Consider the following 21,010-nt stretch of genomic DNA (forward strand, 5'->3'; position numbering starts at 1 on the left):
TCCTTATATTTATTTATTTTTTCTCACTTTACAGAGGCTAACATTAGCCGTTAGCATGTCTGGCGGCTACTGTGCGTTCTGCGTCAAGCTAACTTTGCCTGGGTTTAGTCCAGCCACATGATTGGTCCACCATTGAGTAATTTGCGTTATCATTGGCATCTTTTCTATATATTGAAGGCCTTCGTATAACATTAACATTGTTATACGTAGGCCTTCTCACATGTATTTTGAGGAAAACACATTTTGGGATTTTTAATCTATCGTTTTATCACCAAGCTGTGACGTGTTTATTATGAATTCTATAACCTAAAACACTCACATCTTTAAAGGTAAAATCATCTAGTTGTTTTGTAGCTTTTAACAAAGCCCAGAAAACAATTAAAGGCACACTTTATCTATTATGTAGTCTGCATGTACACACAGATAGCACTATGGAAGACTTATTGAGCGCTCTCTGTGCCTTTGTGCTATAATCTGCTCCTCACAGCCAGATCAGCTAATAGTGTATTGATCGTGCACATGCGTGCTCTGTGTGCTTGTCCCGCAGGGCCTCCGCACCATTTTCACTCTTTAGATGGGACATTATACATAAACACTTACTTCAAACGGTTCATGTGATTTATGACTCAAAGTCTTGAGTGATGCTCCAATCATTGGCGAGCCATTATAGTTCTACGGGGCTGACTCCATCGTTTTATAAGCATGGTACCGCTGGGTAATGGTCCTTTAATCTCCCCCAGGAAGCTGCTGATTGTTCTGTAAATGAGTGGTTTGCTTTTGAGATAAATACAATTTAGGTCTCCGTGTGAATTTCACTGATGGGATCTTGATTGACATGTTTAAAAGAATTCTATTTTGGCAGCCTTTAAAAGTTGGTGGAATGGCAAATTTGAAAAGGACTTGGGCAGCCGGTTCAGTGTTTTCTTTGACTCTGTTTGGTTCTGATTAGAGTCGCGCTAATCCAAGTTTGGCAGTCAATTTCCAATCGGTTTTGTGAGTTTAATCTGACTATCCTTATTTGTTCTGCTGTGATTTCTCTTTAAAGCTTCTTTAAAGTATGTGACTCTTACAAAAATTTATTTTTTCCATTTTTGTTAAAACTGTCACCATGTCGCGACAGTATAGTATGAGACAGATAATCCATCTCATACTATGAGCTACTATTGTGGTCTTAAGAAATGCACCCTTCCCAAACAAAAACAACCAATCATAGCCAGGAGGAGGCTATGTCCTGTCAATCAATTTTTTTGTATGCCCTGCTAAATGTGGCAACAAATGAAAAATAATTTGCCATTCCAGGAAAACTGTCTGCTGTCATTTGTGGCCAGCTTACTAGCTTTAGCATTCATGGCAGGCTATGTTATGGTGAACCAGCTGTAACGTAGCTCTCTCTGAATCTCCGCCTTCACAAAGTCATCACAACATGGCTCCTCTATTAACGTGAAGTGTTTTATTGAAAAGTAATTAGTATGATGAGCTCAGCAGATGTGCTGTTCCTTCAGGTGTTTGCTAATTGCTGCTGGCTAGTCTGAAGGAACTGAGTGCATTTTGCACAGCTCCATGGTTGCCACGGGAGATTTAATGTTTTCCCAGAAATGCATGCAGGAATCAAAGCAACACTGCATGTTTTTGATGAAGGAACAGTGTTATGATGTAAAACTAAAACAAGTTGATTTTCCCTTATACTGCCCCTTTAAATGGCTTCATTGCACGTCCTCTAATTTCAGTTTGAATCACGTCACTGATGCTGGAAAAAAAACCTTTTCTATTTTCTTTTTTTTTTGTTAAATCTGAATATCATGTGACTCTGGCCACCACCTGGTTTCTAGTCCTGAGGTAGACATCAGCTACAGTTTCCTTTTTTAATTCTTGTCCATGTGATTTTTGCTCAGGCTGTTTGTTTGAACAGCTAACGTCGGGACAGATTGAATTTCCCAGCGCTGTATCAGTTTTAAACAAGAACCTGATCATGAATGATGCATGGATCCTAAACGCCGAATACTTTCGCGCAGGTCCCCGCCGCTCCATCTTGTTTATTTGCTCTTTGGTTTCCGTTTCCTGCGAGTTATTCCTCCTCCTCTTTCCCCTCCTCGTTTTCCTCGTCTTCTGTGACGGAGAACTGATTAAAACTAATCCAGCATTAATTTTCTGACGCTTACCTCTTCAAAGCGCCGGGTTTGTTTCCGTTCCGCGGCTCGCTCTTTGGTCTAATTAAAACTACAAGATTGGGTCATTTGTCTGCGCGCTCATCAGAGCGCCGCAGTGTTGCCACATCATATTAGGCCAATCTGCGGTGCAGCAAGCGGTGATGTACGGCGCCGTCAAAGCTGCTACGTTGGAGCTACTGTAAGCTGAGAGCGCCAGCCCCACAGTAATTTACAGCAGTAAACAATGTCGGGATGGAGTGGACCGACGGCCCCCACATGCACTCACACACAATTCTCCCTCTCTCCCTTTCTCTCTTCCCACCTCTTGTCACTGTGGCACTTTCAGTCTTTCTTTTTTTATTTTATATGCCTCCTCTCCCTTTTCTTTTTTTAATGAGCCGACTGTTATTAGGGCTATAAATCAGACCAATGGGTGTGATGTATAATTCACAGTGTGTACTCAACCACCCCAGCGGCCCTGAGGAAGCCGCGCAGTGCATCACTGTCAACGCGGTGCAGTGCGCGGCGTTTGACGCTCACTCAGGAGCACTGTTTAAAAAAAATACAAACCAGAAGCATGGATAGAAAAAGAAGAAACATCCACCGTGGTGTGCAAAAATCTATCCCAGTGCGCATATATGTTTGTGTGTGTGCGGAAACACGTGGCCCATTACGCCCACACATAAAACACTAACAATAGCACAGATCGATAACACAGAGATGGCCTGGATGAATCTTGCTGTGATATGAAGGAGATCCAATTGATCCACAGCCTGCAAGGCCCCTCATCCTCAAAAAGCCATCACTCCATTACCATTGATCTTTTCTCTCTCTCCCTGTGTGTGTGTGTGTGTGTGTGTGTGTGTGTGTGTGTTTGGAAGAGGTGATGGGTGGCTCGGGGGTTAAGAGAATGAGGCATGTCCAGCAGAGCACTAATAAAAATTGAACCAGCCTGAAAGTGATTTCTATAAATGAGTATTTAAACAATAGCCAAGCGAATGACTATTGGCTTTTCTTTTTTTTTTCGAGATCGATGGGAAGTTATTGCAATTTAAACATTATTTTCTTCTCTCCAAGCAGAGCAGCAGTGTGTTGGATGAGGATTAATAAAAGCAGAAATTAAAGGCAGCCCCAGGTTTTTGCCGTATTCCTCGTAGGCGCTCTTTCATTGGATCACATTAGTTTTCTCTGACAGACTACAGCTGCAGGGGCTCCATTTCACAGCCTCTGAAAAGCACTCTGAGGGGGGGAAGGATTGATCCTCGTCTAAAGGAAACATCATCTAATATTCATTTCAAATTGCACGTCGGTTGCCCGCTCCGTTTCCTGTGCAACTGCAGCCGTTGTGCTGCAGGGAGTGGCCCCTGTTTATTCACAGTAAAAGTCTGAGCCTGCTTCCCTTTTATGCTCACATTCAGATTCGTTCTGTTATCGTCACACTGCATAAAAGACAAAATCTTACCAAGTATTTTTGCTCCGTTTTCCAGTGCGGGTATCTTGGTACATTTGAAATAAGACAAAACTAATTTACAAGTAACTTTTCAGCAAGACTTAAGAGCTTGTTGTAAGTCAATATTTCCTTAAAATTAAAACTCAGACATTTCTTTCATGTTTTGAGTGAAATAATCTGCCAATGGAACTAGAGATGCACTGATCCGATATTGGAACATTGCGCCTGATCCATAAGGCCAGATCTATTCTGTGTATGTCTATGCTTTATTACGTCATGCTTTATTTATTTTACATTTTGTTTAGAATTCTTTATTAGACCTTCTGAACTTTCTGAAGGTTTGTTGCTGTTCACTTCTTGCAAGTTTGAGCAGCGTAGTCAACCTATTGTTTTTTTCAGTTTCTTTGTTTATTTTGGCTGTTTTCCTGCTAATTGCACAGACTGAACAAATTAAAGTTTTGTTGTTTTTACATGCTTGACCAAGCTTGTGAAGCTTTTGGTGTATTTAAGTATTCTGTGCTGGTGCAGAGTTATCAAATAAATTAGTAATTCAATACATTTATATCTGTATTTAAAAAGAAAAGGAAACGTTTAAAGTCAGTTCAGCGCTGCCTTTTTATGTATCGGATCGTATTGGGCAGGTTTATACTGGTAGATCAACCTCAGATATCGGTATCAGTATTAGAAGATAAAAATGTGAATCTGTCCATATCTAAATGGAACTAGCACTTTTTCATCAATATTAAAAAATTATTGACTTAAAACAAGTTCTTATATCTTCCTGAAAGGTCACTTATAAGTTAATTAGGTCTTATTTCAAGTGCAGCAAGATATTTGCACTAGAAGCTAGCCCAGGGGGGGGCAATCCAGGTCCTGGAGGGCCGGTGTCCTGCAACTCTTAGATGTCTCCCTGGTCCAACACACCTGGATCCAACAGCTGAATCACCTCCTCAGTGCAGTCAGGTTCTCCTGAGTCCTGCTAACGGCCTCATTATTTGACTCAGGTGTGTTGAAGTAGAGAAACATCTAAAAGTTGCAGGAGACCGGCCCTCGAGGTCTGGAGTTGCCCACCCCTGAGCTAGACTAAAATTACTTGGCAAGATTTTATATTTTTGCAGTGCATGCAAAGCCATTGTAGATGACATTATGGTCGAAGATTGTATTTGTTTTTAAATGCATGTCTGTTGTTTCCTTGCAGCCCATTGGAGCACTGAACCCCAAGAGGGCGGCGTTTTTCTCAGACAGATACGAGACCTGGGAGGACGACCAGGTGCCCAAGTTCCACTATGGGACCCACTACTCCACCTCCAGCTTCACCCTGATGTGGCTGCTCCGCATCGTGAGTGAAGCATCTTTTGTAGTCTCTTGCAAAACTATTCATACCCTTTTACGTTTTCCACATTTCACTATTTTATGACCCCGTTTTTGAAAGTATTTACTAGATTCTATGTGATGGACCAACACCAATTTGATTAGATCTGTAAAGTAGAAGGAAGTTGCACTGCAAAAACACAATACTGGCAGATAACTTCACTAATAGAGATATTTTCCCCTGTTATAAGACAGCAGAAGGCTTTAGTTAGATGAGGCTTGGAGCTGTAACTGCAGTGATGATGCATACATGTGCATGCCACACCTTTAAGATTGTTGTTGAAGAAACTGTGTGTTGGTTTGTAAAATAAATACCAGTAAAATACATCATCAGTGATTGTAAAGTGAGAAAATACAGCACTGTTTCACTGGGCTTGCCAGAGTTTCAGCAAAACTTTTTCTAGGGATGCATAATATTATCGGCATGGTATCAGTATCGGCCGATATTGGCTCTAAAATTTAACATCGGACGTCCGTCATTCAGTCAAAATAACTCACCGATATAAAATGTGTTGTTTTTATCAGACAAACCAGTGACAATGATGCCTACAGCACATCAAATTTTCACTGTTTGAGTGTTGTCACCGTCTTACAGAGAATAAATTTGACATAATGCAAGTTGAAAGTGCTCCATCATTTTCAGCCTACTTAGTGTTTGCATTTGGTAGCAGGTTAGATTGACAAAGATAATGCAGTATTTTAATTCCACAGTAGAGAAAGCCATACAGTTTCAGTAAGTAGGCATAGGAAAAAAAAAAATCTGTGTTGGTATCGGTTATCGGCCAAATGAGTTTTAATATACTGTCATATCAGATATCGACCAAAAATCCAATATTGTGCATCCCTATTTTTTTCTTTATTTTATGCTTTTTCTGATTGTTAAATTGTTGGAATTTGTAGTGACACTTCTTTTAACAGCCAAAAATCTCCAGCTGAACCACATGCTGTTAGCATATTTTATACAGTATTTAATGTGTAACCTTCATCCCAGAATGTCTTTAAATATTGACTCTCTGAGATGTGCTTTCATGTGCTCATTCTTTCATAATTCTAAGTTTATTCCTTTAGCAGTAAAGTGTGCACCTTCTCTCCGTTTCTCTCTCAGTACCTTTGTTAAATGTGTGCCATCAATCTTCTCACACTGCACTCATGGGAGAGGGAGGTTACTAAGGTTTTTCCACATGCAGTGTTTTTTTCTTCCTTTTTGCTCTTATTGTCCCAGTAGCTCACTGCCTCCCTAAAGAGTTAGATCATTGATCCCCACACATCATTATCCAGCTTATTCTAAAGCCACTGTGCTAACACTCACTCACACACCTCCTACTAACCAGGCAACTGAATTTGGTTTTGTGCTTATATATGTACTTTCATGTATTGAGTGTTGTCACCCAGTGTGTTATTTCTAAAGATGCACCATATATATAATTTTATAATACACTGCTCAAAAAAATAAAGGGAACACTCAAATAACACATCCTAGATCTGAATGAATGAAATATTCTCATTGAATACTTTGTTCTGTACAAAGTTGAATGTGCTGACAACAAAATCACACAAAAATCATCAATGGAAATCAAATTTATTAACCAATGGAGGCCTGGATTTGGAGCCACACACAAAATTAAAGTGAAATGTTCCCTTTATTTTTTTGAGCAGTATATATAAAATATAATTTGCAACCAAAATGTTATATTTGCTTTACAGAAGTCATTTTATTTTACAAATGAAAGTGTCAAAAATGAACTCTTGTATTTAACGCCATGCTTAGGTTGGTCATTCAAATATAATTTCCTAAATATAAGTCTAACACCGTTTTTCATGAATTGAGCGCAATTTTAGCTATTATAAATAAAAACTATGTTCTGTATCTGATTTTATTTATCTTTTTAAAGGATGAACTTATTTTGTTTTAAGCGCATTTCCCTCCCTCATATTTTGCCTGCTTACAATGGAGCACTGTTGGAATGAGTTTTTCTCAAGGCGCTCGCAACATGAGACGTCTTCAAAATAAAAAAGACTTTTAACTAAAAAACATCTTCAAATTTGCATGTAGAATTAGGAATATACACACATTTTATTTCCAGTTTTCATGAGGGCTTGTTGAAAACGTTCCAGGTTTATGCTAAGACATTCAGCCTTTCTGAAATCTGATGAGGTCGGCTCTTAGTTCACCCGTTTGCCAGTTGGACGAAACATCATCAAGGCAGACGAGCTTGTAGTGGACAATCCTAAACAGATGAAAGGACCAAAATGAGTACGGAGTAAAAGACCAGCACCCAGTGATTTTTGTTTCCAATACAATAGTGCGCAAAACTTTGTCGATATTCAAACGAATACAACTTCGCAATTGCAGTGTTTCCATTAATTAAGAAACACAATTAAAATGACACATGAATAAATTTGTTCATGTGACATTCCGCAGCATCATCAACTACTTCCTGTCTTCTCCTTCTCTGTCATTCTCTGGCTCCCCTGATGCAAAACAAAGTGTTTCTATTTCAGTTTTGCAAAATAAACCAGTTTTGTTACAGCCAAAAAACCCACCTCATCATAGCACCAAATCTTTAAATCGGAAAATTAGTTTTTCAAAATTGACATGCTGTTGAGCACTTTTATTTCCGAAATGTCAAATCGCGCAGCGTGTGGCCATCGGAAGCACAGCCTGTTCCTGATGTAGGATGTTTTTAATGCCTCGCTTGACAATCTAAATTGGACTGAAAGAAGTTACCTTTGAATGCTCTTCTGTCTGTAACACTAAAAGCGTTGTTGTCAGACTGACTTGGATATGGTGCGTTTACTGATCAGAAGAAAGATGTGATTTTTTTACTTTGTGATTGGTCCACACACCCTTCTAAGAAGATTGAGACAAAAATATGACCATTCTGTTCAAATTAGATTTCATGTTGGATCTCTGTATTTATTATTTATTTATTTATTATTATTATTTATTATTTATTTTTCCATTATTTTATTTTTCTGTTATTGGATTCCAGATTGTTCATTTTGTGTAGAAAGACTCGATTCTGGTTCTCATTTATTTATGTATTTATGTATTTATTTATTTTTTAATCTTTACAGGAACCCTTTACCACCTTCTTCCTTAACTTCCAAGGAGGGAAGTTCGACCACGCCGACCGCACCTTCTCCTCCTTGTCCAGGGCCTGGAGGAACTGCCAGAGGGACACATCTGACGTTAAGGTACGGTGCACAGCTAACCTCGCAGACTGTGGATTTGGAAAGCAGATAAAGGGCTAAGAACTTCAAGAAAATGAATCCCTGTTGATCGTCCCAAACAAAGCAGAAAAAAAAGTTTCCAAAGAAAAATGTTGCGTTCTACCTAATCATTGTCCCCCACCCCAAACCCCCTGCACTATGAAAGCTTTCTGGTCTTGTGATCAAAGCGATAGGCTAATCCTCATCAGTCTCAGCTGTCTGTCTCAGATTCAGCCAGCTATAACATGGACTGTTGGGCCCCCAAAATCTGTGCTGATCTTTTCCTTTTGCCCTTCTGCAACCCGGGTCATTCTCATAGTGAGGGCCGCCGTGGCCCCCGGTGCACGTTTTAACTGCTCTCCCTAAAACATTTACAACTACAGTTAGACATTCACTGTCAGAGCTGGGTCTTGCTTGCTTTCCTGGCACTGGGTCACTGAAGGTGGGGGGAAGTAGTGGCGTTGGGGGCTTTGGGGCTTTGACGCTTGATTGCGTTCCCCCTCAGCCCCCTTCCCCCCCGCCCAGATAAAACATATGGATTGTATTACTTTGTTGCTGGCCAATGCTTGATTGCGAAAGCCCCAACAACAGCCCTCGTTTGCTCTCTCGGTCTGGGCCTGTCAATGTGGATCAAACTGTGAGAGCTCAACGTTTAGATCAAAACAAAGAGCAAATCTGGTCCGCATCAGTTTGTTTCCTCCCTCGGTTAGAATTTTAGTAGCTCTGAATGAAGGTCCGTTGACTTTATCCACCTGGCTGGGCGCATTCTTGTTCGAAGAAATAGAGGAATTAGGGATGAGATGTATCAATTAGGTATGCTAAGTACGCCGCTTAGCTTCTGCGTTGGGTCCATTGATAGCAAGCCGCGCTCTCTTTGCCAGAGGCCAAAAGGCCTCTCTGTTTTCTTATGCCACTGGAAAATACTGAGTGATAATGGGTTACAACACCCAGATTTAATGTGTCTCTAGCCTGGGTGACGCTGGAGTGACCTCTCATCCCCAATCCCTTGACCCCTAGACTTGGCCCAAAGGCATCGGAGGGGGAAGCAGAGGAAAACCGGACTGCTAGCAACAGTGGAAGTGTAGCAGGAGAGCCCAGGGGCCAAAGCCCCTTCTAGTGACCCGTGACAGGACAGGATTGGGGATCAGAGGGGCTGGCCTCTGACCAAGAAAGAGCAGAGGGGCCACCGCACATAATGGTCCTCACTAGGCAGGCTTGAATATTGGCGAGTGAAGCCTATGAGGTTTTGTTAGTGTGTGTGAGTGTGTGTGTGTCTGATGTGGGCAACCTCCAGCTCAAATTTACAGCAAGCAGCAGTCGGTGAGCCTGGGTGAGCGAGAGGCCTCGTTAAGGCGTTGACCTTTGAGTTTTAGGTCAAGTTTTGTGAAGTGAAGGGATTTCAGAAGTGAGGAAGTTGCCGTGTTGTAAACCTGCGAGTTTGTTTGCTCGTTTGGCTGCTGAGGGGAAAACATGAGCGTTTGATTCCAAAGGAGGAGAGATGGAGATGAGTCTCACTGGTGTTGAGACTCATCACACCAGTGGAAATAACTATCCATCCATCCATCCATCTATCCATCCATCCATCCATCCATCCATCAATCTGGAAAGTTGAAAGTACAGCTGGAACACAATCTGGAATATGAAATATGGAAATTGGTTTTCTATCCAGCCATTATGATGGATACATGAATTGATGGATGGATCTATTCACCCGTCCGTCCGTCCGTCTGTCCGTCCGTCCGTCCATCCATCCATCCACCCACCCATCCATGCATTCATGCATCCATCATGGATTGGTGGATGGTTGGATCCATCCTTCGTTTACTTGGATGGCTCCATTAATGCATTCCTTCGTCTGTCTATCCATCTACCCATCCGTTATCCATCTGTCCGTCTCTCCATCCATTGCACTCCAAATATTTTGCCTTTACTGCTCAACCTGTTTGCTTAAAAACTGCCTGGAAATTGTATGTGATTATGGAAAAATCAGAAATTCTCGCAGACAAACACACAGGAACCCTGAAAGTGCGTGTGTATTAGGTTGCAGAACTTCAGACGAGAAATTGAGATATCGGTGAGGCGACTTTGTGTACAACTCTCCAACGGAAGAAAAAAAAAAAAACAAGCGGTTGTAGTCCCTAAACCTTCCACATGTTTTAGCCAAAGAAAATCCTGGCCCTCACCGAAGCTCATCAGGAAATAAATACGTCAGTTTTTGGAAGTGCATGTGAAGATGGAGGGGGGAGTAATGTTTAGATTAATGTCAGCGTTGCACATTTTGCGCTCCACTTTACTTGCAGGCATCCAAGAACCGAACCGCTCTGTGTACTGATTGTCTTTCATTATGATGGACACGCAAACAAAAACAACACAACTGAAGGCTGGAGGGCAACTCTGATTTATCTGCATGTTACAAAACCCTGACATGATCCTCATGTTTATGCTCACTGTGGCAAGTTCTGCTTGGTTAGGAATGACAAATGGCTAAACATATAAGGTTACGTCTCCTATCAGGGACGTCTTTTTTCTTTGCGATCCCTGAGTTTGAAAATGTGGTGTTGTGTTGTTCCTGACAGCCAAATAAAACCATCATAGTTCAAAAAAATTTGGCTTGCTTTTTCTGTCTGTTATGGAAAAACAAGAAATCGGATGTAGACTTTTTTTTCTTTTGCTTTTTTTTCCCCCCAGCTGATTTAAACCTTGAGGGAAAAAATGAAACTTGGTTGTCAGTTTTTTTTCTTTGTCAGTCTTTATAATTTGGGAAAAACAGATTAGTGTTGATCATACTGAGGACAGAACCCACTAGTGGTGACGGCAGCCTGTGCTTTATATTATAGGCTCTTTCTGTAGGGCTTTTTATGCTAATTTTGTTGAGATTTTTATATTTACTCAGTAAATGTAACTCTTTAGGACTCCATAATTTAGTTTCTAGTTTGCAAAATGTCATATGTTTTTGTGTATGCTGTTAGTGGAGGATGTCTGAGTGACAAAAAAGTCTTTTTTTTTCATGATTTTCAGAATGAACTTTTCCATCTCTTTAGACTTAAATGTTGCAAAAATCATTGTTACTTCATCAAACATTTTCATCTTACCTTAAATGTAGGTACTACTGTCTTTATGCACTGGTTTTGCAAATAACATTAATCTTAAGTTTACAAGTCATGCGAGTACTGAGTCAACCATAAGTCATAAACTTGACGCTTGTTTTTGAGTCGTTTTTGCCAAATGTGTATTTTTTAAATGTAAAAATCATTCTCTGTGTTGAATTACTGCTGTTTGTTTGAAGTAAATAAAAGCCCAGGTTCAGATTTTAAGGTCTCTGTCCTTTGACTGTGCCTCAATTCTCTTACCATAGGCTCGTCTTTCTAAGGAAGTACGCTATTTGAAATGATTACTTCAAAGCTATACACATCTAGAAGTTTTATGACACCGGCCCTTGAGGACTGCAGTTAAAGATCCCTGGTCTATGCAGATGTTGTAGTTTGTAGATTGATTTTCATGTAAAATACTTGAAAATTGTCCGAACTGACTTCTATTTTATTTTATTTTATTTTGTCGCCTCAGGAGCTGATCCCAGAGTTCTTCTACCTGCCTGAGATGTTCGTCAACGCCAACAACTACAACCTGGGAGTGATGGAGGACGGCACCGTTGTCTCTGATGTGGATCTTCCACCTTGGGCCAAAAGCTCGGAGGAGTTTGTTCGCATCAATCGGCAGGTGAGTCTCTTCAAAAGCACAACAGCTGTTAGTGCTTTTGTTACATATAAGTCGTCTTTGGCTTGTATACGTACATCCATTGAATGGAGTAATTAAATAAATCACCTATCTTGAATTGTAAAGTTTTAGTTTTGAATTTGCGGCCACATTTTCCTCTTTTGTTTAAATCTTTGGATTGTAGCGTTTGCGGCTTTGGATGTGATATGAATTCCTGGTAGTAATGAGTGCTGATGAGGCTGGGTGTGTCCTGTGACCTGTGTAGTCTGACGGGGGGTCTGTTCTCCTGCCCACTGATATGACCATGCCTCTCTCATTAATCACACACTTGGGTTCTGGCCGTCAGTCCGCTCTGGGCCATGAGAAGCTTGTTGTTGTGTTGGAAGCGTTCTGGAACAAAAATATCATTTATCCATGTCTTTGAAGTTAGAGAGGTTCAGCTGTATGTCCTTCCGTTTGTTGTGCCACAGTGAGGGAAACTTGTGTGTCACAGCAACAAGTTAAGGAAGTGGAAACGGGAAGATGTTACCATAAAATCTGGCTTACAGTTAATCATAATACCATGTTTAAATAAAATGGTGTGAAGTATTTGCAAATACAAAAATAACAAATTTGCTTCAGAAAAACTAATCTCTCCCAGTCTTACCCGTTCCCCCCACCTCCCAACATTCTGTTGTTCGATCCCAATTAGCAGACACCTGTGTTGAACATGTCATCCTCCTCTCCTACTCAGCGTGGGTTTTGGTACTTCATAGTTGCGTTGTTGCAGTGAGACGGTGCTCAATACTGATGGGAAGTTCGGCTCTTTTCAGAGAGCCGGCTCTTGTTTGATAGTTTTTCCTCCCATGATGATTCCAGTTTCCAATGCCTGAGACATTCACTGAACACTTAAACCCTTGGGTCCAACTTCCTAATGTATTCTTGGAACTTGGTTGTGCCATTTTGGGTGATTGCCTTCTTCTGTGGGCTTAGTGTATAGCCTGTAGATACTGGATTTGGGGTGAAATTCACCATGGATGGTGAGTAGCTTTCATGTTTTAACATCAGTGGTATGAATTTCCTCCTTTACCCCAGGAGAATATCTGATTACTGTCAGCTCTTAGCTGTTGATTTCCCAGACCTTCTTCTTGCCGTCGAGCTGACTTCTGCAAACTCGCCTTACTCATTGCAGGTATTTGGCTGTTGCTGCTTTCCTTGTTGCCTCTGTCTGTGATATTCCATGATACTTACAGCTGTCCTTAGTATTTGCTATTCTCCCTTTTGTGACTTCAGTTCCCTCAGTGTGGATTACATTCCCTCTGTTTGTCACCATCCAGCCACATTTCTCCAGCCTGACTGACATTCTGATATTCCTTAGTCAATGTCTTGCTCACTCTTATGGTGTGTTCACACCAATCGCATTTCGTGCATTAGGCGCATCTGATTTACATTCACAGTCTATGTGGAGGCACACCAAGGGCCCGTCACAGCGCGATTTGAAGGATTTTGAGCATTTAACGCATCCAGCGCATCCAACGCATACTGCAAATAGGTTGGCAGCAGAAAACAACGGCAAGAGCGATTTTGACGCGTCTGACGAGCCTTCACACAGACTTTGAATGTAAACCAGACACGTCTGATGTGTGAAAAACTATGTAGAGCAAAAATGTCATTCATTTACATTCAAAGTGCACAGTTAAACTTTAGTATACACCTTGATTCATCCATGTAGAGGAGGTGACTATTTATGGTCTCCACTTCTGAGATGGTATCCATTGCCAGTCTTGTTGGTTATTTGGCTGAGGGGGGGGGGCGTCGTTGGTATGTGATTTTTCTTTCTCTCAAATAACATTCCAGTATTATTCAGTCTCCAACCTTGATGAGCATCTTCATTAGTTTTCTCAAATTTGTAAGGCAACCAGAGTAGTTTCTGTCTGAGATAAAACATGCAGCAGAGACCATCGCGCAGGTTGAGGTGATCAGAACTGTAATCAACTAAAAGATTCAGAGTTGTGTTGAGCCTATGGACTTTGTCTTACCTGTCCATATCCCCCACATAACGCTAACACGCTCTGAAGCATTAAGTCTCAGTGTGGTAATTTCACCAGCAGAAGAGTTGCAGCCATTTAACAGCACAGACCATACACACAAACCACGCTGGGGGACGAGCGTAGGCAGGGGTGTGTGGGTGGACAGGTCTGTGGTCATGACAGATAGCTGACATTAGAGGGTGTCAGCTGGCAACTGTGGTACTGTTGTGAGAGAGATGAGCATGGCGAAGGGGAAGAGAGGAAGAGTGAAGGAGTTAATGGGCTGTTTGGCTCTCTTTAGCACTTCTGGTCCTAATGGCTTCACAACACAAGGGTAGACAGCAGGAATGAAGGCGCAAACACACGCCGCTGCACGCCTGCTTACAAACACACACATGCCGGCTGTTTCCACTCTGGTTATGAGCCCTAAATGATTAACAGCTAATTAGGGCTCAATCTGGAGAGGCCATTAAAAGCTTTTCTCGGAGAAGGATCGAGCTGCTGTGCAAAACGGCAGCTTGTTTTTGTTATTGTGAGGAGACTTGCATGGTGGGTAATAAAGAAAATATAGGAGAAGGTATAAACGTTCTATCAAACTGCAGCCTGGGATGTGGCGCTCCGCTGGTCGAGGTGTCATAGTTCATCAACGATGTTTAGCAGGAAGTGTGTTGCGTGGCAACAGAGCGGCTCCGTTTCACCACCACAGGTTTGGTTTTTAGACAAATTTCTCTGCGGACAAAGCACCTCAGCACTCTCTGATAAGCCTGCCCCGGCACTCAATTGAAGCTCCTACATTGTACTCAAATGTTTGCGAGTGAAAGGCACACTCCCTTTTTCCAGGCCTATCATGCGCACACCCCCACACATCAATGAGGAGACGCTGGGGTCTTGAGGCCGCATGCCACAGAGATCAGGAGCTGCTTGTTGCCTTTACCAGGAGGTCAGGAGAGAGGTTAAGAACTTGATCCCTCCTCCACTAAATAACTACATTTTTCTGGGGACTGTCAGCTCCTTTTACATTCCTCTATATATGACCACATCGCACCTCACAGTCCTGCTCACTGTTAACTCGGTTGCTGGTGTCGACTGGGAAATTTGTGTTTTATTTATATTCACATCAGTGTCTTTGTACACCATCATGTCTTTTCATTGGAAGAGCCAGATGGAGCATAAACCAGATGTTGGTAACTTGTTTCCTGCTGTTCTACAGTGATTGTTTTGAAAGAGGGAATCCAGTTTATCAAAGTACAATTGTTGTGCAAGAAAATATGTTGTAGTTTGTACTATAAAGTCTTAAAAAAAAAAGCTGACATAAAAAGAATACAATTAAAATATGGGCAGCGGTTACAGAGTGAAAAAAACAAAAAAAACAAACACCTGACCTCAGTCTCCCTGTGTTCACATACTGACTAATATGTTGCCATTGTACACATTTCAAAGTGTTCAGAATTGCAACCATTTCACCAAAGAGACTCTTTAACCCGTCTTTGATATCACTGTTACTGGTGTGTAAGAAAATAAAATAATAACAATACTAATAATAAAAACAACAATGTTTAGCCTGCTGGGGGCGCAAGTGAAGCCTGGAGGCCCACCAGGCTTATAGTACACTGTGGGAAACCCTGTAGTAATTTCTAAATTATAATCTCTGTCAAAAAAAAAAAAAAAAAAAAATCAACAGTTTTTCCACTTGAATTCGCTCACCATCGACAACCATTATACTAGTGTTTAGAAATGTACAAGCTCCCTCCAGGTTTTTTCTGCTCATTTCATGTTTAACAAAATGTGGGAAGTGTAGTCACAGAGACTCAGAAGACAAAAATTCACTTGCAGCCACTCTTCTGTTGAGGCCTTCAGCTTCACCCAGTCAGAAATCGGGACTGTTTATATTCATCTGTCATCCCAACAAGCTGCTGAGCTGCTGGGACCTTCAGAAGATGGTTCCCACAAGCCTCCACGTCTTATTCTCACAGTAACCCTCACAGAAGCTCATGTGGGGGCTGAGGTAAACCACCACCGGTGCTTGTGCACTTGTGAATGACTGACTGACTGAGCATTTTTTAACATCGTCTAGCCCAGTGCTGCTCCCTCTACCAAAATTTGGTTAACCATGTTGGGCTAGCACTAATGTATTCCCTTGGTGTCTCCGCTAAAAGCTTTGTTGTAAGATGGGAACTACCATGTGGGGCGTGGAGGGGTTTGGGGGGGGGTTATCTGGCTAATGTCAGACAGCGCTCACTGTAGGGGTATTGTCATGCATAAGGCCAGACATGTTTACTGTGTGCTCAGTGTTTTACGAGCTGTCCCCCCCTTCTTCTTTTCCTCCCTCTCATCTCTGGAAGCCTCCCTGTTCAGTGATGTAATGGAGGAGGCTAATGAGAGCCTGAGAAATGGGATGATCTACAGTTACTGAAATACTCAAAGACTAATGTTGTCCTTCTTTTTTTTTCCTGCACTCCCCCGTGCTCTCATTTCACTTCAGCCAAAATCAACTTAAATGCTCTCTTGCAGCTTTGCTGTGTTTTCGCGCTGGTTCTGCCCAACAGTTTGTCTTCCTGACTCACCGTTGAACTGTTGCACTCGAGTCCTTTAAAATGTGATCATTGAAATAGTCTTTGTTTGTTTGAAATGAACTGAAAAAAAGTGTTGTTGTTATTAGACTATTTGACTGCAGCTCGTGTTTGTCAAGCTTGTCTAGCTTATTTTGGACTTTCTTGGTTTTGACTGGTCCCTCTGGCTTTCAAACACTTATTAATTATGGATGCCTTACAGACCGAAGGGGTGAGCATCTTTGGTCTGTTGTGTTGTCTCTTAACCTTTTCAAGATTTCAGCTCTGTGATAAGAACCCAGCCAACCCATCGGCCACTTTCATGATAATGACACAGCTAACAAAACCATCCAACTGACTTTGGAATAAAGGTAAAGACCAACCAACAGAGCACAGAACCAAAGAACAAAACTACCTGTTTTACTATAAAATAATAAAAAAACAAGCCAACTATTTGACCACCCCACTAGCCAGTTGACCAACAAAATTTAAAAACTAATCACCCAACCATCTATCCATGTCTTGCGATACTTGTGCAATCAATCATTTAACTTATTGACTAGCTGACCAGTGATCTTTGTGATAATGTTTGATATTGGGAAATAGCATTTCTGAATAAAATTGGTAGACGTGCATGAAATCACATCAACAAGCAGCAAGTCCACATAAAAGGCTGATTGGTGGAGTCATTAATTCCAGTAATCTCTTTTAGTCAACTAGTAAACTCAAACCAATTCAGATAAGTATTCCTCTCTCAACAACTATCCAAATATTTCTTCCTTCAGATATGTTGTTGATGTGGTTTATGCCATCATCTTATCAAAGTGGTGATATGTTGGATACCTTAATCGGCCTCTCAACATGCAGGAGGATAGATGGGTTTCCTCTTTTCTGGTGCCTGTTAGCAGTAACCAAGATAAAAGTGAAGATGATTGAAAATGCAGTTTTCCAAAAGCGATGCGTGTGTGTGTGAGTTTGTGTGTGCACATACGTGTGTGTGTGTGTGTGTGTGTGTGTGTGTGTGTATGTGAATGAGCATTTGAAATGTACTTTTTAAACATTGAGCTTTTTACTATTACTGTATGTCGTGCTTCATGCACCAGTCCACTTGTTTCACTCCTGGTACCAATGCAGATCTGAGGTTTAATGTCGGCCCATACCAGTCCCATTCAGAAAGCAGCGCTGAATTAACTTAAAACGTTTGTTTTTTACTTTTTACACAGACACATAAATGTACTAAATTACAAATTTATTTGATAACTTAAATACAGCAATAGCTTCACAGACTTGGTCAAACATATAAAAGCACAATTTTAATTTGTTTACTCAGTGCAATTAGGAGTACAACAGCCAATGTAAAATAAATAAACTGAACACATTTCAAAGTGTTCAGAAATTGTAATTATCGATCAGGCACATTGTCACCGATACCCGATGTAGAATTATTTTCAATATCAAGACTGATACAGATATTAATATCAGATTGGTGCCTCTCTATTCATAAACTTAATTTGGTAAAAAGGTAAATACTGATTGAGGGAACAACTGCACCTCTCTTTTGACCTGGTAATTTATTCCTTAACCAGTTCTTGTGCTGCAAATTGGACCAAATCTATCAAAGTGTTTGTTTGTTTCCAGTGAGATAATCTACACGTCCCCTCTCATTCAGCTTGTACACTCGACACAAAACGGATTCTGTTGCTCTTCAAGTCAGTGAGTGGTTTAAGGAAAAGATGGGAGGAGAGGATTAGTGCTGGAGTTTCATGTTCCACTTGCCAGTCAGGCCTCAGCCAGAGCACTCACAGTTGTCACCTGTCTAATTAGCCGGGTTGGAAGGGGGGTGAGGCTGAATCACCACACACATGGTGTGTGTGTGTGTGTGAGTATGAATATGAATACTAGAATAAAGGAAATGGTCTAGTAGCCACATAGATCTTGTTCCTTACGTCATCTGTTGCCCACTCACTCTTTTTGCTGTATGCAGTCGTTCTTGGACGACTTCAAAATGACAATCGTTTTCTCATGTAGATTAAGCTAAATCAGTCCTTCGAGGAGCGAGGTCGCCGACCTCAAGTGGAACCAACTTTTCGCCACTAGAGGAAAGAAGCCCTCTGTTCTAACTTAAGAAACTTCACAAACATAAAAAAAAAGAAACCACAGTATTTAGCAGATTTACATAAGGCCAGCTGCACACCCGCACCGCTTGTGACACACATTGTTCGGCCTCTCATGAACGTTTGCATTATTTTCAACGTGCAAATGAAAGGATTGATTTGTTATGTGGCATTTTAATGTCCTTATAGACAGCTCTCTATAAGTCCTTAAAAAGGTTTTTTAGGACCAGTAAGGGATGGAGGAAAGCGTTTACTGTCACCTCGTTAAGACCGAAGCAAAATCCGGCACAATCCAGGTCATAAAGCCCACCACAAACCACAGCGACGTCCACCAGGCTTCAGCTGCCAGGCCTGGAAACATACAACAATGTTTCAACAGAGATTATTTAGCGTTTTCAAAAGAGTCCTATCCAAATACATCCATTATCTGCAAATACAAATACATTTTAAGAGGAGAATTTTGATGTAAGATTAGACAGACTTTCGGGACACTTTAATGTTCACCAGCTGGGTAATTGTAGTCACTGGGTGTCTGCTGCGTCGTACCTCCTAAATGGGGTTGGTGCATTTTAGACTTCCAGTCCCTCTGAAGTGGAACACATTGAAAGACATAAAGTCAAACTGTTGTTCCCGTTGAGTCTGTTTAGTTTTCATTAGAGACTTGAGGTCCACTCCAAAGTCACAGATGTCTACAAAAGGGAAGAATGGAAGTAACCTGAGACTTGCAACCAAAGGAAGCTTGTTCGTTGTAACGCACTTTCACTGGCATTCACCTCACAGCGCATGCATGTAGGCAAAACTAACACGTCATTTAAAAAGACAAAAAACATTCTCTACTAATTTGAATAATGAGCCGGACTTAAAGCTTCAGTATGTAACTTTTATAAAAAATGTTTTTCACATATTAAAGCTGTTGCCATGTTGTGACGGCATGTTACGAGATAATCTGTGGAAAATATCAATCTCCTCCACCTGGCCTAATACGGCCATCTGAAGAAATGCACCAAAAACAACCAATCAGTCAGGAGGAGAGTCTTAGAGCTGTCGATCAGGCTCATGTCCTAGCTGCTCAATGTGCTAATGGCAGAGAAACAACATAAAGGAAAACCGTTTATCCACTGCCATCGGTGGCCATGCTAACTAGGCTTAGCATTCACAACATGCTATGCTAGCTTCAGCGTAGCTGAGCGTGGGGGACGGGTGGAGAGTTATTGAGTAGTGCCACAGAGGGTGATTGACAGCACTTAGTCCCGCCTCCTGGCTCTGATTGTTTTTTTTAATTAGCACTGAGAGCTAGATTTTTTTCACAAGCTACTTGTCTCATATTATTCTATCCTGACATAGTGACAGTTTCATCAAATGTAAAAAGAAAAATGTTTTATATAATTGTTAAATAGTGCAGCTTTAATGCTTATGCTCTGTTTAACTGGACAGAGTTAAACAGAGCATTGTTTACTAACAATTTCAATTGAGGTGAAATTGTTAGTAAAGTGTCTTTAATGACATTTGTTGTGAATTGATGCCATAGAAATCATCTGAAATGAGTAGATTTAGATTTAGATCTCCAGCACTGCAGTTTGACTGAGGAGCGTTATAATTCTATAAATCTCTGCTTCAGAAATTGCGCTGCGTTTTGATTGTAATTGGAAATCAGAGCGATGTTAAAACAAACACCCTCGCATTTTAAACATGTAGTTTGTCAAACGCGTAACAATAGAACCGAGGATTTCCAGTGACTTTGACCCCCTGCTAGCATTTACATAAAGCCGTGCTAAATTATTCATTATTTATCAGTCGGTCCCTTGTGGGAGGAGAAGACACACACATCAGCTGCTAATTGGTACATCAATAATCCGGCCCGGTTCTGCTTTTTGGACGCCACCTCAGGAATCTGCCGTGGGCCCACGCCTTCTGCTCAGATGTCTCCACATTGTGGCGCCGCATGACCAAACGTTTCCACAGCCGCTGCTCTGCCATTTACCTAATGGGCAACAGAAACATCCCTTATTTCTGGAATAATGACTTGTGGGGTTTTTTAAAAAATTTTTACAAAAAGATTAAATCCAGATCCAGTAAGTTACACTGATGCCAATTTTGCTGATTTAATGGAAATTAATTCTCAAACTCTTGTCATGACTTCTCTGTTCACTGTTTTCTGGGTGGAAGGATAAACTTGGCAAAATTCCCTCTTAACCACCTATATCATCTCGCCTTTATTACATAAATAATCCACACATATGCCAATAAAACCCACAGCTAATATTTAATTAATAATTAATATCTATTAGATATTTTAATTTTAATTTTTAATTATATTTTCTCTATATATATATCATAATATATTTTAAGCTTTTTATATATATGTATATATATAAAATATATTTTAATTCTGATTTTAAAAACTAAAAAAAAGTTTTACAAAATTAAAATTAAAATATGTATT

At 40.8% G+C, this 21,010-nt stretch overlaps 1 protein-coding gene across 3 annotated transcripts in view; it reads left to right on the forward strand.

The window, feature by feature from the left end:
* lrba (LPS-responsive vesicle trafficking, beach and anchor containing) overlaps window positions 1-21,010 on the forward strand; it is a 229,719-nt gene that overhangs the window by 169,136 nt on the left and 39,573 nt on the right. For all 3 annotated transcript variants that reach the window (XM_088008919.1, XM_088008921.1, XM_088008927.1), the window contains exons 44-46: window positions 4,796-4,936; window positions 8,047-8,166; window positions 11,746-11,898. In XM_088008919.1, the coding sequence (XP_087865045.1) occupies window positions 4,796-4,936; window positions 8,047-8,166; window positions 11,746-11,898 (414 nt within the window). The remainder of the gene's footprint in view (window positions 1-4,795; window positions 4,937-8,046; window positions 8,167-11,745; window positions 11,899-21,010) is intronic.

This window comes from Poecilia mexicana, unplaced genomic scaffold (assembly GCF_051168715.1).
Source record: "Poecilia mexicana isolate PSO_F unplaced genomic scaffold, ASM5116871v1 scaffold_2, whole genome shotgun sequence".
NCBI lineage: Eukaryota > Metazoa > Chordata > Actinopteri > Cyprinodontiformes > Poeciliidae > Poecilia > Poecilia mexicana.